At 39.0% G+C, this 17,244-nt stretch overlaps 1 protein-coding gene across 1 annotated transcript; it reads left to right on the forward strand.

Moving 5' to 3' along the window:
* Window positions 1-2,779: 2,779 nt before the first annotated feature.
* slc38a8b (solute carrier family 38 member 8b) lies at window positions 2,780-11,681 on the forward strand. Its single transcript, XM_067590500.1, has 11 exons — window positions 2,780-3,483; window positions 3,671-4,216; window positions 5,469-5,667; window positions 7,549-7,705; window positions 7,791-7,895; window positions 7,997-8,054; window positions 9,303-9,417; window positions 9,503-9,650; window positions 9,759-9,961; window positions 10,705-10,756; window positions 11,260-11,681. The coding sequence occupies exons 2-11, from the start codon at window positions 4,028-4,030 to the stop codon at window positions 11,360-11,362; spliced, it is 1,329 nt and encodes a 442-aa protein (XP_067446601.1). The 5' UTR covers window positions 2,780-3,483; window positions 3,671-4,027; the 3' UTR covers window positions 11,363-11,681.
* The last annotated feature ends 5,563 nt before the right edge of the window (window positions 11,682-17,244 follow it).

Raw genomic sequence — 17,244 nt, forward strand, 5'->3', positions numbered from 1 at the left:
ATAGAGGACTATGTTCTTTACGACCAGGACATAACAAACGCTGTGATCCTGTAAGCTGCACCGCCCACCAACTTTCTGCGCATGTGATTGTGTAAATAAATGAAAAACAAATCCACAGTGGCGCAGTCCAATACCTATACAAGCTGCTGGCACATGTTAACATCAACACTGACAGCTGTAGGAACACTGACCTCCTGTTAAAGGGGATAGAGGGTGTTGTATGTTGTACAGATTGTTAAGCGCTCGGGGGAAAATTTATGGTTTTGGCTGTAGAAATAAACATGTACTTTACTGTCAGATGGCAATGATGTTTAGCTCTTACAGTACTGAATAAAAGCGACAAATATCACAGTGACTTAAAGGAGACATGCTTTTTGTGTTTTTTTGTTGTTTATGTACAGCTATGAAGTTGGATATCTATGCTAAACATGGTCAAAGTTCCACAACTTGAGGTTAAAGTATGTAGAAATGCTGCCTGCATGTCAAAAACCAGGGCTTCAACCTGCTCTGAATGCTTTGTTTGCAAGTGGACAGCTCCCCGTCTGAAAGGTGAAATCAACGCAGAAGTGCCTTAAACCTGCATATTTTCTAATGGCCAGCAGGGGGCGACTCCACTGGTTGCAAAAAGAAGGCAGATTGTATAGAAGTCTATGAGAAAATGACCCTACTTCTCACCTGATTTATTACCTCATTAAACACTTTCCTGATGAGTTCCTGGTCTCAGTTGCTAGTTTCAAATCTTCTTCAATACAGCATGATGCTCATCTTGTAAATTATGGCCCCATTTAAAGTAAAATAAACAATGAAGCAGCATATGCTTTAGGGTGTGGCTACCTTGTGATTGACAAGTCGCTGCCCCAGCGTCAATGTTGATTATGTAACATAACCATGGCACAACTCCAGATTCAATGAGTATAGGTGTAGTTGCTGCTATTTCACCGTGTGTTTTCAGTTCATGAACGGTAACTAACATTTTGGTCACCTAAAAAAGTCTTGTTCAGTGTTTAGTTGTACTAAAAGACCCTCTAAGGAGTCGGATGTTCAGTTTTTCCGGTTAGTACATTTTGTTTGAATGGTTTTAGGCCTGTTTTTCGCTGGCGAAAATTAGCATTAGCATTATCACAGTTAACCATAGAATGTAAATGCACCGTGCTAACCAAGCTAGCAGCCTTCACTAGATTCAGCTCCACCCTCTTGTCCAAATATGGTCACTTCTGGCTCCAAAAATCAAAGATAGCAAAGGTGAAATCCAAGATGGCGGTGGTCAAATTGCTAAAGTCGAGGCTTCAAAGTGGCAGTCCACACAGTCCAATGGGTGATGTCACGGTGACTATGTCCATATTTTTTTCCAGTCTATTTTTGTTTGTGATGTTTTTTTCTACCCTGACGTTGGCTTGTCGCGCATGATCATAAATGGCCGTCCATTCCATAACCCTGCTTGCTAATGTTGTTGCTAAGGTTTTTCCATGTTTTTTGTGTTGTCCACTCTCATATTTTGGATCACATTTTGGCTCAAACATGTATGGATGTATTTGAGAAGTTGACATTTCAAGCAAGGAATGAGAAAAACTAGTGAAATCCTGCTACTATAGTTTGTTTCATGGTTTGTTGATGTAGCCTCCAGAGCTGGAGGATGTCTGTCAATGGTCAGCTTCCAAGAGCTCACCAATCAGAACAGAGTGGGCTCGTCAGGAGGGGGTCCTTAAAGAGACAGGAGCTAAAACGGCCTGTTTCAGACAGAGGCTGAACTGAAGGGCTGTGTGAAGGGTTAGTATAAGATGAATAAGGAGTTTTTTGAACTGTAAATCATGCAAAGAAATTCCAATAGAGCCCCAGCTCTGTGTGTGTGTGTGAGATAGAGATAGAGAGAGAGAGAGAGATAGAGAGAGAGAGAGAAAGAAAGAGAGAGAGGTTTATATCCTCACAAGTGAATGTGAACTGTGTGTAGATGCAGCAGTAGGGTCTCTGTGTGTGAAAGCAGCCTGGCCATGCAGGCGGGCGGGCAGGAGCGACATTTATCAGCCCTCTAAGTGGCTGTAGGAAAAGCAATGCTCGCTGGGATGCAGGCCCGTAGCCAGAACAAATTGAACCGGGGGGCATTCAGTTTTCACAGGGGGACCCCTCATATCAAGATAATGTTAAACAACGTGTGCTCTAATCCAAAAACACATTACAAACTTGTTAATTACACACTTTTAACAAAAAAAGGGTTCACTCGATGTCTACGTTAGAGCACATCACAGTGTAGCATGATGATTTTCTAATACAAACTTAATGAACAAAAACAAGAATGATAACGAATAACACTTGTTGACTTCTTGCTTATTCATGGAATATTTTGTGTGTATACCTCCAGGCGTTTCAGAGAATAATGCAATGAACAACGCGGTGAGCATAAACGCTGCTGTGCATGATTGTAGCTCATGCACTATCTGTGGAGGCCCGTGCCACGGTGTCTTGCACAAGTATAAACAAAGCTTTAGAGGAGTTTCAGGCGACACATCTCGGTGTGGAATCTCCTGAGGACCTTCTCCTTCCATTCATTCAGACATTTGCTTGTGAGGTCTCTCTGTAAGGCCAGCTGCACCAGCTACACCTTGTGTGCATGGTGCATGGACCAATGGTGGTCAGTGAAGACATTCCTCAAGACTAAGAATGAAGGTCTCTCACTTCCAAGATCATCTGGAGGCTGAAGCTGTGGTCCACTGACAGTCACACCCGATCCCCTGTGAACCGATGACAGCAGCAGGGCTAAAGTTAATGTTAGCTTGGTCTCCTTCTGCTTCTAAGCTGGACGTGTCTTTATTGTTTGTCAGTTGAATTTGCTTTAACAAATTTTTTTGATATACATTGTATACATTTCACCATACATACTATTTGCTAATGCTAATTCCCAAAATTCTTTGAGTGGTGAGCTTAACCTTTAACCTTACGGGTCACCCTTAATCTTGCAGTTATGTGCGAGATTTGATGATTGATGGTCTTCCTCTTAAATTAGGCTGCTGCATCACAATTAAATTATGCACCAAAACAGCTTTTGTCTGCATAATATCAAATGTAAGCAAAAATGCAAAACACACGCCATGGGGGAGGGACATTGCACCTCAAAAGTCCCACTCCAATCTGGCAAAGAGGGAAACTGTGAAAAGAACCCCAAAGACCCCTGAAAATTCCTGGCGTAATGTTTGTCAACGTGGGCGCCGCTTTATTTTCTAATCTTTTTTGGCATTTTTTTCCTTTATAGAGGAATATTGTAGGGTGATACAGAATTCAGCAGCCAGTATTCAACATATGACAACACTGTATTTTTTGAGTTTTGAGGCTACATTGCATATTCTAAAATAGATATGCGTGTAGTAAATTAACCATGCAGCAAACCTAAGGCAAGATAGTACTCCAGCAGAGGAAATATGTACAACTTGCAAAGAGAATGAGAAAAATGCAAAGTTAAGCAGCATATTTATGCCCCAGAGCCTCCAGCAGGTAAGCAGCATGATCTCATAGAACACAAAAGGACAACAATTTGTTGCATGTCTGCATTTTTCTTTTTAATGACTTAGATATGACTTTATATCGTTAATTGATATCTTATGTTATGTTATCTTACTATATCTTATCTTATAATATCTTATTGTATTTTATTTGATCTTTTCTTACTGTATCTTATCAGTTCAGCTGTGGTTCCTCTTCAGTGCAGTAAATATCAGTGACAGACTGAGAGAATGAGAGAGAGAACACAGGCAAACATACTCACTTTAGTGACAAATTTGTCACCTCCAAGTGAAATGTTTAATAGTCAAAATGTCCAATTAGACCACGTGCGTCGTGTGTGCGTGTGGGTGTAGGACTATATATATATGCACAGCTAACCACTCACCAGGTTTACTTGTGAAGCAAAGCAGCAGAATGAACCAAACACCTGGACTACTCTGGAAAAGTTAGTCGAGTGCAGAAGCTTTAAAGATAGGTGGGTGTTAAAAGCTTCTAGTGTTGGTGTTGTGAGTCTCGGAGGAGGTTCAGGAGGATCATGGAGGAACTGGCCAGGGAGAGCATCAGCCTGCTGGCTCGGTCTGCGTCCCATGCAGACCCTCCGCGGCTCGGTTCGTTTGGAGCGGTGTTCATCATGCTCAAGTCTGCATTGGGAGCCGGACTGCTCAACTTCCCCTGGGCTTTCCAGAAGGCGGGAGGAGTGAAAACTGCCATCACTGTGGAGCTGGTGAGTACAGCATCAAACACCTGCAGGAATAACTTAATTCCTGTAGTGTTTAGAATAAATATTAGGTGCATCTAAACAGGCTTATGAACACTTCTTAATACTTTTCATTGAATAATTAGAAACTTAACTGTAAGTGATTTAACTGTACTGACCTTGCTGACCATGTGTCTTTAAAAATGTGTCTATTCATGAGGTTTTGGGAGTTTTGGCCTGCAATTGAGTAAGTGTGTATGCACAGTATAGACTCACCACACCGCTTTGTCTCCTTGGTGTGAAAGAGGCACATTTTTTTCACAGTTGAGCTCTAATGAAGCTTCCAGTTAAGGTGAGGAACTTTCACTGCACTGCATCCACTAAAAATGCATGTGTGTCGTGGATGGATTACAGTAAGGACTTTCCGAGTAGACCTTGGGGCCCAAGAGGTTAGGGGGCCCCTAAATGAGAGTGTGCAGTAGGTTTGAAACAAATGAAGTCAGAAGGCTCAGTGTTTCAGTCTCTTTTTTTGTTTATTTTCCCTTCATAACACATCTGTGCAGTGTGTATGTAGGTCACAGTAAGTCTACATTAAAATTAATAAGACAGTTTGGATATTGGAGAGCAGAATAATCTCATAATTTGCATCACAGGTTTCTTTTGATGGTGTCCTGTAATGTTATGTGTCCTGTATTGTGTATATATGGCAAGAAGCATTAGAAAGAACCAGAGCTGAAACAATCAGTCGATTAATGATTTAATTTGATAATTAATTTACTTACTTTTAAGTAATTCTTAAAGGCAGAAATGCCAAACATTTCCCAGTTCCAGCTTTGCAAATGTTAATTATTCTTCTGTCACATTTAACTGAAATGGACTGTTGGAAATTGTGATCAGCATGTTCTACTATTTTCTGACATTTTATGGACCGAACCACTGAAAGATTAATTAAGATTTGACTTTGAGACTGATTTTGGCAATATTTGTTAGTTGCAACCCTAGAAAGAATTTTCTCTCTTTATCTCCAGTGTGAATGAAATCCTGAAGTTCAGCTTCAGTTTTCAGCCAAGAGCAATTTGCAGTTATGGCTCACCTTCAAAATGTCTCTAACAAAGATTCAATATGACAGCGAGCGACACATTTCTTGTGGCCAGGTCAGGCAGGAGGACGCAGGGGTCTCCTTGTCTCATAACCCACCCATGGTGTGTGTTCGTGTGCCAATGTCAGCCTGGTCTGAGGAAAGATTAGTGTTGAGTTTATCTCTTTGGTGCCCCTGCAGGTATCCCTGGTATTTCTCATCAGTGGTTTGGTCATCCTCGGCTATGCCTCGTCTGTCAGCAGACAGAAGACCTATCAGGACGTAGTGCGAGAGGTGTGTGGACGAGCTGTGGGCCAACTGTGCGAGGTCTGTTTCTGCTTCAACCTCTTCATGATATGTGTGGCCTTCCTGGTGGTGGTGCAGGACCAGCTGGAGAAACGTAAGTGCTGCTGAGTCAAACCAGAACATCCATGAATAACGTTACTTTTTTTAAGTGTGTCCAGTAAGTGTGTTGGACCTAATAACTTCAGAGAACAACCGAATATCAACATCAATGTTAATAACATCATGTGGATCATCTTATAGGCAGATCAGGTGCTGGGCTTCGGGTCCTTCCTTCCTCTGAGGCCCCCCAATCAATCACAAGGATCAGTTTAAGACATTGTGGATCAAAGCTGTATTATCTAAGTACAATCCTCAGGCCACTTGTGCGAGTTATTCTTCAGTTTTAACTTTAAACCAGTATAATTACAAGTCCAGGCAGCAGAAAAGGTTGAACAAGTGTTTATTTGAAGGTTTTTGATCAACATCTTATACAAATAAAATTTTCACCTCAGACCAGTCCAGAATAATACCAAATATAATCATAATGTTAGCATAATCTGCTAATAATTCAGTGCTGAAAATGGACATAAACTGCTGTATGAACTTCTATGTTATGACATCATAACATATAACATATATAACATCAACATAAATAATTACCAATTAAAAAAATGACTCTAACAGTCCCCAGTGACTTCTAAATAGAGAATGAACATAAACTGAATATAAACAATATCAGCATTTCATGAACATGAAGACCTTTAAACATGATGGAGAAAGAAAAAACAGTCTAGGGTGAATTATGAATAGATAAATAAAATAACATACATACATATACAAAACTCGAATGTGTATTGATGATGGATATTTACACAAGTCTGGTCTGAAGAATGACATGTAAATAATCAATTTTGTACAGTTCTCAAAAATTGGATCCTTCTGGGTTCTCAAGTTGTATCAAGTTCTCTTCATTACATAAATATTTTAGTACCATCAAACTACCATCAAAGCCTTCGACAACACAGCGTATTTCTTTCTTCAACCATTTCTTAGTTATGGATTTCTTACAAGCCACCAACAGTATTGTCAACAAATATATTTATCCTTCTTCATCTATTCAGGTTCTTCCAACTTACACAGGTACATCAGCTCAATACTAATAGTTCTGGTTTGAGAGACAGTTTTCAGGAAGCTGTGAAACTCCACAATATATGAAACGATCGCCCTCCGTTTCCCGTTTTATTTTAGCATTGAATGTGTTCTCTATGTTAAGTTGCTGGAGGTTTTTCATCATCATCCTCATCGTTGCGTTGGTGATGCTTCATACCATCTGTTAATCATCTCGCAGCATTTGTCTGTTTACAGTCAGTGTTGTTTTTTAGAAGCTCAACAGTGTTTTGAGTCTTTTCATGCTGTTAAAATACCTGACTGAGTTTGTGAATAATTTATCAGCCACTTCCCATATCAAAAAATTAATCTCTTTCAGGCCACAAATCATCCGCACTTTAATTTTCATTCTAGCCAGTAGTAGGGTAAACATGTGGCTGGAAACAGTAACACAACCCCCTTTTTCATTTTTCCTTTGTCATTTTGTCCATCTGAAACCATTCAAATCCCTTTTAATGTTTTTGCTCTGTTCCAATTTTAAACAGAGCATTTGATTGGATTTACAAACACACCCAAAAAAACCCCCAAAAACCCATTTGATCAGAAATTCGCAGATGGGCTCAGAGCACTTACTGAGATTTCCTGAAGGACAAAATGCCTTATGCACGTACACAGGAATGCTCTGTTTCTCATTATTCTTTATGTTCATCTGCCAGCATGAAAGCATTTATCTTGCAGCATTAAAAAACACAAACCAGACTGTTAAGCAGGATGTAAATCTAAAAGGCCTTATAGATTTTGGTTATGGATATTTATGTGCATATTTTTCATATTTTCTTCATGGTGCAACAGATAAATACTCTATTCAACTCTGCTTTTGTTTGTCCAGTGTGTATTTCTTTATATGAGACGGTGACCGGGTCGAGTGAGGGAGAAATGCCGTATCACTGGTACACCGACCAGCGATTTGCCCTCTTCATCATGTGTCTCATCATCATCCTACCGTTGTCCATCCCCAAAGAAATCGGCATCCAGAAATACACAAGGTTCATGACACTTTATCTGCAGTCTGACCGGCATCCTGCTGAGTGTAAATTCATCTGTGCTTTAACTCTTTTCTCCTCTCATCAGTGTGTTGGGAACGCTTGCTGCTACATATCTGTGTGTGGCGGTGATTGTCAAATATTACCTGATGGAGAGCCACACTGTTATAATAACTCCAGAGCACAGCCAAGGGTCAGTGACGGTGATTTTTAATGGATGCATCATAATTTAAGTGCTTTTACAAAATTTATGCAGCTGTTGTTGTTAATATCTGTGTGTTCTGTGTCTTTCAGTGTAAGTTCGTGGGCATCGATGTTCAGTGTTGTGCCAACCATCTGCTTTGGCTTCCAGGTAGGATCATATCATCTTCAGGCTGGTTTTGGGTTTAAAAGTTCTTAATGTCACACGTTGCCTTCAAGTGGAACTCATGAGGTTGTTTTAGAAGTGACAATTTACAGACATATATGCTTGACATTCAAGTAGTTTAAGTCTAGAGAACGCTGTTGCTAAGTGGCTCACAATAAATATGGACATTGCTTTGTTCCCATTTCAAAAGAAATGAGAAAATTATAAACAATTAAAGTAATTAATATCAAAATAAAAAATAAATTCCCATGGACATTTTAAAATACGTTCTTGTACTGTTAATCACGACTTTTGTGTCAGATCTATCAGAAAATTTCCACCCCTGAAGTTGTGAATAATATTGTTCAAATGGAGTCATCTTGTGAAGACAACAAAATGCCACTTCAAGGCAGCATTTCTGGGGAATTGTTATATTTTTCTCACTTACCAAGAGGCATTGATGCCTTTATTATGTCTTTGCTTATACACTAATAGTAAGTTGCATGTCTATGGAACAAGGTGCCAAAAAGAAGAGAAATACTCATTTTAAACTTCTGCAAGGATGAAATGCTGGCCTAACTTTATGAAAAGGTATAATTTCTGTATTTATAAAGTTGCTAATTTGACTATTAAATTAGCAAAGACCTTGATATATCTCTGGACACTTCATGTTTAAATCAACTCAACACAGTGTATTTTTAACCTTTATTTATTCAGAGAGGTTCCACTGAGAGCGACACTTACTTTTGCAGGAACTTCCTGTTCAAACTCACACAGTTATACACTTTTATACCTGGAAGCTGCTCAGTTCAACTAATCAGCAGCTCCAGTAGAGGGGCAGCAAGCTGCGCTGGTTGACATTCCCCACCCAGATTTATCCTGCCAGTCTGGGGATCGAACCAGCAGTCACATGCAAGCATCTCTAAGCTTCAGTCCACCACTGCCCCACTGGTGGTGTAATCAGCCATGACAGATGAATAAGAATATGAATAGTTTGTGAACAATAGTTACATATGGAGTTAAATCAACTGTTGCTACCTTAGATATATGTATGTTTGTATTGAGGTAAACAAATTTAACGTCATTGTTCAACAGATTCTCAAACTCCAAGCAGAGAAGAAAGAATGACTCTCAGTAGGAAGTGTCCCATTAACTGGTGTGCCTTTGTGTGTGTGTGTGTGTGTGTGTGTGTGTGTGTGTGTGTGTGTGTGTGTGTGTGTGTGTGTGTGTGTGTGTGTGTGTGTGTGATTGCAGTGCCATGAAGCCTGTATAGCAATCTACAGCAGCATGGAGAACCAGAAGCTCTCCCACTGGGTGGTCATCTCTGTGGTCTCCATGTTTTTCTGTTTGCTCATCTACACTCTCACCGGTGAGTCGACCTCTACAGCATCAACCTCGGTGCTTAATGGGTTCACCTGAAAGCTGATAACCATGTCCGCTCTCTCCATTGCCAGGTGTGTACGGCTTCATGACTTTCGGGCGAGATGTTGCTTCAGATATTTTGATGTCATATCCAGGAAATGATGTGGTCATGATCATTTCCAGACTACTTTTTGGAATATCGATTATTACCATCTATCCTATTATTCTTCTTCTGGGGAGGTAAGTGACACCAGAGTGCACATGTAAGCACAGAACTCATAAGGTTAAGTTGTGTCATATCATTTGTGAGTTTATGTGTGTGTTTTAAACTCTGTGTGTGTCAAACAGATCTGTCATCCTGAACCTGATGCTGCGTGTCCAAAGGCGTCGTCGGGGAATCGTCACTCACTCCTTTGAGAGTCGCTGCAGAGTGGTCCTCACTGTGATCTGGATCACCATCACTCTGCTCATTGCCATGTTTGTCCCCGACATGGGAGAGGTCATCAGTGTCATAGGAGGAATCAGTGCCTTCTTCATCTTTATCTTTCCTGGTATGAAACCAATCATAATTTGAAGAAACAGATATTTTTTGGTTTATTTTGCCCTTATTTGAAGCGGACGGTAGAAATGCAACAATGGTCCCCAGACAGATTTGAACAGGGGATATTACACAGTATATATATATAAGCCACCAGATGACCAAAACATCCTATCTTTAATATGTGTATCTATGTTTGTTACCACATAATCACATATGTATGGACAATAAGTTAGAGCTGCAATGTTTAGTCGATTAATCGATTAGTCAACAATCAACAGAAAATTAATGGCCAAATATTTTGATAATTGAATAATAATTTTGAGTCCAAATCCCCTGATTCCAGCTCTCAAATATGAATATTTTTCTGGTTTCTTTAGTCTTCTGTGACAATAAACTGAATATCTTTGTGTTGTGGACTGTTGGTCGGGACAAAACTAGACTTTGAAGACGTCACTTTGGGGTTTGGGAAAAAGTGCAAGACATTTTTCACCATTTTCTGACATTTTATAGACCAAACAACTAATTAATTAATTGAGAAAATAATCAACAGATAAATTGATAATAAAATTAATCAGTAGTTGCAGCACTACCGATTATATATTTGTTCCGTCTTATTATTAGCTTGTCAGTCACCAGTAAAGCACTTTAAATTGCACTTATCTGTATGAAAGACTGTACAAATAAAGTGATTGAGGCCATGTTCTTGACTCAGTGAAGTAAATCTGGTAATTGTTTGTCTATCTTGTGTTGCAGGTCTTTGCTTAGTGTTCACAATGCAAACTGAAACTGTGACTCCCAGAGTCAGGTGAGTCATACTGTATGTGCAGGAAATTATGATTTTTTTAAAAATTAAACCATAAATGAGTTAGCAGAGAGGAGAAAAAAAACCTGCTGCTGGTCATATAAACACAACAATGAGGACTGCAGAGTAACAAGTACAGAACTAATGTTACAAGTCATCAGTGCACAGCAAGTTGCTCCTCTTAGTCAGGCGAGTCCACAACGTCCTCCTGTGTCAGGATTGCATCGTCTCCCAAGTATGAAAGACAAGAGGTCCATGTTTTGTAGAGCTTAAATGGCTCGTCCTTCAACAAAAAAAGCTTCTATGGGCCAAAATAGATTTGATCCATTGTGTTGTAAAAGGAGGATGTTGGGATATATCATGAATGATCATTAATTAATGTTATGCAGAAGATTCATATTGTTGCCTAATTATTTATTGTCCAAAGTTGTTTTTTTTCCTCCTCACAGTTGTCTGTACTCATCTTTCTCTTGGTGTAACTGATCTCCTGCTTCTCTCATTTGCAGGGTGATTTTAACAGTTTGGGGAATCATAACTGTCGTTGTTGGAGCCTTCATCTTCGGACAGAGCACAACCATTGCTATCATGGAGCTTCTACACAAATTCTGAAATTCACCACTGTTATCTGCAGCAGCAGCTTTACTGTGACTTCAGAGCGTTTCCTGACGCTCTTCTGTTTTGCACATCTGAATGTTGCATTTGTAAAAGTGGTTTTTAGTTGTAAATGTGATGCTCATCAAGGTCGTCCACGGCCTGGATATAAAATGTGTTTGTTATGTGAGACTGTTATATTTGATGCATGAATAGTGGATTTAAATTGATCATTAGTCAGTTATTACTGTACCAACATATATTGTTAAGTGTCTTATTAAGTATGTATAGCAAAAAATGTTTGAATGTATGTTTCTGTTTTATTGTTTTATTTTGTATGTCAATAATATATTAAATGAGAAATCACAAAATGTTGGCTGTTTGAGTCTTTATGTGTGCTTGCAAATCACTGCCAGGGGGCAGTATTGCACCATTTAGGAATTATTTATTTATCTGTGTGGTTATTCATTTGTAGTAATACATACACACACATGAGAGGAAGAAGGACCCCTAAACTGACACAAATTAGACCACAGACCCCCATCTGATAAGATTTTTGCTTTTAGATGTTTTATTACAGAAAGTGTATGTAACCCAGGACCAAAATAGTCATACATTCAGTCATTGTGTTACTTATAAATTGAATTATAGTGAAAATAAATTATTCCCCTTTTTGCTGGGGACCTCTCGGAACCCCCTCAAGCACCAATGGGGGTCCCTGGACCCCACTTAGAGAACTACTGGTCTAAGGGATTATTTTGACACCGGAGTGCCACATCTATGTAAACTGCGTAAGAGAGTATACTCTTTTACCAGAAAACAGATGGATTCATTGTCCTTGAAATGCATGTTTACATTTCCCAGATGATAAAATGACTGAATCACTACGTTCATTTTCCTTCAAATGCATGATTCTTATCATTTCTCTGCACCATCTCCTCTGTTTTTCCACTGACCTCCACATGGCCTGAATCACATCAATGATATAAATCTGCCGCTTTCACTGATCACAGAGCGATGGTTGAGGTATGCTGAATATTACTGTTTATTGTTTATTGACTTTAAGCTTAAATGAGTTATGGCACACTGCCTGTGAGTGTGTGTGTGCTCACACGTGTGTTAATGTATGAGTGAATGATGATTTACAGTAAATCCAGAAATTGTATGTGTGCCTGGAGGGGTCTGCTTAAAAGCAACATATCAACCACGTTAACTTCATAGAAATGCAGAAGGCCTACAGACTTATCTGTCTGAACACACACAATGAATATATTCTTCATTCAAAAATAGACCATCTAGAAACACACAGTGGCTCCTTATCAGGCTTCAGTTATGTAATAGGTTTTTTTTTTCATCTCGTGCGGTATTAATGTCCTTAAGGGAAAACCTCAAACTGTGATACTCTACTTGTGTTTAGCCCAGGGGATTATATTTCATCCTGCTGGCCGAATGACGAAATCCACTAAATGCAGCAAAAAAAAAAAAAATCTTTGAAAATCACACAAACATAAACTCCTTCTTGAATCCTATAGCTGCAGTCTCTGTAAACTTGCCCATTTGTAAGGGAGAAGTCCAGAGAAAACACAACTACAGAGTTTAGCACTTCAGTTGTCTTTGTTTGACCCCTTTCAGGAGAAATATCCTATCTCAGCTAGAACTCCTCCACAGCTCTTGTTTCATACCAAAGAAGAAGAAAATAAAAAAGACTAAGAGTCCTTACCATGCTCACAATTACAGGGTTAAAGGACAGGTTCACAATTTTTCAAATTTGTCTTAAAACAACAGTCAGGTGTCCATATGAACACTGAAAGAGATTTTCCTCGCTGTAATCATTCCTCCTGTTCATACTGGCTATTAAAAGATCCCCTTCAAATGCACTTTTAATGTAAGTGATGGAGGCCAAAATCCACAGTGTGTCCACACAGTCATTTTGTGAAAAAATGCATTTAAAAGTTTACCTGAAGCTTATATGAGGCTTCAGCAGTCTGAGTTAGTCATATCAAGTAGATATCTGACACATGTATGGCCTTTTTAGCATCAAATTCCCTCTTTGTGTTTCCTCTGACAGTGTTTCCCTGTTGAGCGGTGATGGAAGCATAGTAACAAAAAGAGGGACTTTGGCACTAAAAAGACTGTAACATCGAAAGATATCTACTTGATTTTACTCATTTGTACGGTTGAAGCTTCATATTAGCTTCAAATAAACTTTTAAATAATTTTTTGCACAGAAGGAGGCTTGTGGATTTTGGCCCGCATCACTTATCTTACTTTAGCGTGTTAGATAACATTTGCTAATTAGCACTGAACACAAAGTACAACTGAGGTTGATGGGAATGTCATTAGTTTACAAACGGCTGCACGCATGATGTCTACCTTAATAAAATTTAAAAAACAAAAATATAGACATATTGTTTGTAAGCTGTTTCATTGTGTTATCTAGTAATAATTGTATTGTCTGTTAATATTTGATATAGAAAAAAGTGAATGGTGGACCCATTTAAAGAATCCCACATTTCCCTGTGGTGAATTGGTTTCTGCCTTCTTTCTTGGTCTAATACTGGATGCTCACTGCTTTTTTGATTAACTTACCAGGTGCAATGCTAATTACCTTGAGGGGAATCACCTGTGTGTGTGCTACTTAAAAGGCAGCTATATGTGAAGGCTAGATGCCCAAAAACGTTTTGTCTTTTGTAAATAAATTGATCTCTTGTCATTCAGTGTGATCTAATGTAATTAGTTTAGGTGTTTAGGTCATAAAACAAAGTACTGGACAAATTTAATTAATTAATTTTGACCTGATGATGGTGCTAGATGAAAAGTTAAGGGATCACCGTGTCTGTGCAAAATGTCATGGTGATCTATACCATAGTTGTTGAGACATTTCACCAAAAACCACAAATGGTGGCGCTACAGGAAAAGTCCAGAGATCAGCGAAGTCAGAAGTATCCATCATCTGGGAGCCCTGAACGTCTGCACAAGATTTGGTGCCAATTCATTAAGTAGATGTTGAGATATTTCACTGAGTAAGTGAAAACTTTGATGTGCTGGTGGTGCTAAATGAACAGTCAGAGGATAATGAATGTAATTGGGATTCATTCTCTGGGAGCTATCAATATCTGTACAAAATGTCACGTCAATTAATTTAATAGTTGTTGAGATATTTCAATCTAGACAAAAATGGTGAACTGACTGACCGATGGACTGGCAGACGTTGCCATGCCTAGAGCCACATTGTTAAAGCGTGACTGAAAACCATCCATTATTCTGTGCATTAGATTATCTTTTCATTTTCCTTTGCCTCTGGAAAATAATATCCAGTCCTCATTATCATGCTGTCCCCTGTAGCTACTTTGCTATTGAAAGATTACTTGTAATGTAGGCCTCTCGTACTGCTAATTAATGAAATGGCGATTTGTGGCGACGTCCCTTTTAAACACTTAATTGTTCCTGATAAGAGCATCAGCAAAAGGCTTGAATGAAAACGGATGGCTGCGTGTTATTTCTGTTACTGTGTGTGTGTGTGTGTGTGTGTGTGTGTGTGTGTGTCACACTGATTGAAATCTTCCTGTCAAGTTCTTTTGTTTTCAAAATGGAAAAAAAGAACTTTTCTTCTCCTGTTTGATTTGGAGATAACTGGTTTTATAACACTGTCTGTGTATTTATGATTTTTATCTCCACACCAAACAAGAAGAGGATTGTTTCTGTACCGCTGTTCTGGCTGCAAGCGTCCAATGATGTTCTGTATGTATGACATGAATTTGTGTCTGTACAACCTTGTTTTCTATGCATCAAGGTTATAACCACTAGGCTGAGATCATCATGATGAAGATAACATGCGTCCATCACTTTGCTGCTCTGCCTTTATTGAAGTGGTGACAGCGGATCTTTGACCTCCGGGTCAAACTCTGCGGGATAATCGTTGCAGTGGCAATGAGCTCAGGTGAAGGAGAGGCCTCTGTCACCTTGTGTGTGTGCAGCAGATCAGGATGACATTAAATCCTATATGTGATACTGAGAGTGCACTAATGTTTTTCCTGATGACACCAGTCTTTAAATGTTTTAACAGTGTATCCACAGTAGCACACAATGGATTTGGATTTATTTATAGACAAAATATATAATGTGAACAAGCCATAGACACAAAAAAACAATTTAATTACATGCTGGCAAATAATGTCATTAATAAATATCTGGTCTTTCTTTCTGGTCTGATGGAATTTCAATTTTGATGTAACAGATGTTTGATTTAGCTGACATTGGAAATTGAAATTTCTGTAAAATGTGTGTGAAAATAACTTTAAATCATGAAGAATCTGAAAAACATAACAGATTGTGGCCCAGCTAATGAGGATCTTTCCTGCTGATACATTTGCGTCTTAAGAAAACAGTCGTTTCTCAAGACAAAGCCGTGAGACTACTGATACCGGCTGAAACCAAACATAAGCAGGAGATTTGTCAGATCTACAAAGCTCCAGAAACTTTATAAATTACATTCACCACAGTCGCTGGATAGGGTGTATGCACAGATAGACAAAGAAACATGATGCAGACTTAATGCTATCACTGCATTCACAAGGGATATGAGATTATGAATAACAATGAAGGGTATATAAACAGCAGCAAGACTGCATAATAAATTTGTCCTCCATTTCATGCGCAATTAGGCTTCACTCACCCACTTTCCTTTATCTCTCCATCTAATTCCAGCATCATAGTCATGACTGCAGTATTCAATTGTGTTGCTAGAAAATGCATCCTGACAAAAAACATAATGAAATGTTTAAAAATGGGGACCACAGTAAAAGATTTTTGGCTTTTGTCCTTTTTAATCTAATCGCACACACACAAAAAAACAATTTTCAAATGTCTGCATTGAATAACATGATCTATAATTAACTCAGAGGCTTTCAGTAAATAAAAGAATGTTACAGCTGTCAAGGGGTGAAGTAAATTATGCTAAATCCACTTATGTTAATACATAAGGAGTGAATGCAATGTGCAGTGTAGCCATTGCATCAGCATTGACAGCAGATACTAGTTAAAGCTGAGATCATCTTGTCTGAATTGTCACAGTGACCTCTGGTTCCTCTGGTTCAGGAGACAAATCATCAAAAGACACAAGATGAGTCTTCACTCTGGCCTGATTTAAACATGTTTAATTATGAATTTAACTCTGATAATGACTGTATGTGTCCAGTACCAAATAGCAGACAGATTATAACAATAGGTCTAATAATTATGTGTAATGCGATAGGTTGCGCTCATAGAGACAAACCCACAGCAAGGGATCTGCAGAGGGCCCACTATTTGTATTTGTATCTGTATTTGTTGAGGCAGCAAAATTATTTGTATTTGTATTTGAATAAAAGTGGAGAGAGGCTTAAAAATCCTGCTTTTGTTTTTATTATGCTTTTAATTTTAGAAATTTCCCCACACTGGGTCTCAAACTGGAGTCTCCCAGATCATAGATGACCGCAGTGACTACTGAGCTAAAACTTAACTCATCGCCTCATTGCAGATAGACCTCTACTTCTTTATGCACCCATAACACAGAGACAGGACAGCATGTAATGTGTAGGGAAGAACTTCAAAGGTGATTCTTACTTTGCACTTTTCATTTATTGCTTATTTTTTACAACCCAACTTTGTGGAAAGGAGAAGGGGAACAGCAGGTTAAGGAGAGTCCCTTGAGAGCTCTTTGTGTGTGTCAGTAGCTCAGCTTTATCTCTGGGGAACACCCCAAACTGTGGGAGTGATGTCCAAATAAAGAAATGTGCGTCATGTGGCAGGTGGATGTGACTCCCTCCATTGAGACCTGCTGATAGATGTAACAGCAGAGCAGAGGAGAGAGACTGAGATAGCATTATAACTGACCTGCGCACTGGTATTTGACATGTTTT

Source organism: Thunnus thynnus, chromosome 1, assembly GCF_963924715.1.
Source record: "Thunnus thynnus chromosome 1, fThuThy2.1, whole genome shotgun sequence".
In the NCBI taxonomy this organism is placed as follows: domain Eukaryota; kingdom Metazoa; phylum Chordata; class Actinopteri; order Scombriformes; family Scombridae; genus Thunnus; species Thunnus thynnus.

Bases quoted from the DNA above. Each gene is read 5' to 3' on its own strand.
- slc38a8b (XM_067590500.1), top strand. From the start codon at position 4,028: ATGGAGGAACTGGCCAGGGAGAGCATCAGCCTGCTGGCTCGGTCTGCG. The intron at 7,896-7,996 runs GTCAGTGACGGT...TGTGTCTTTCAG, and splicing joins ACTCCAGAGCACAGCCAAGG to TGTAAGTTCGTGGGCATCGA. The intron at 9,651-9,758 runs GTAAGTGACACC...TGTGTCAAACAG, and splicing joins ATTATTCTTCTTCTGGGGAG to ATCTGTCATCCTGAACCTGA.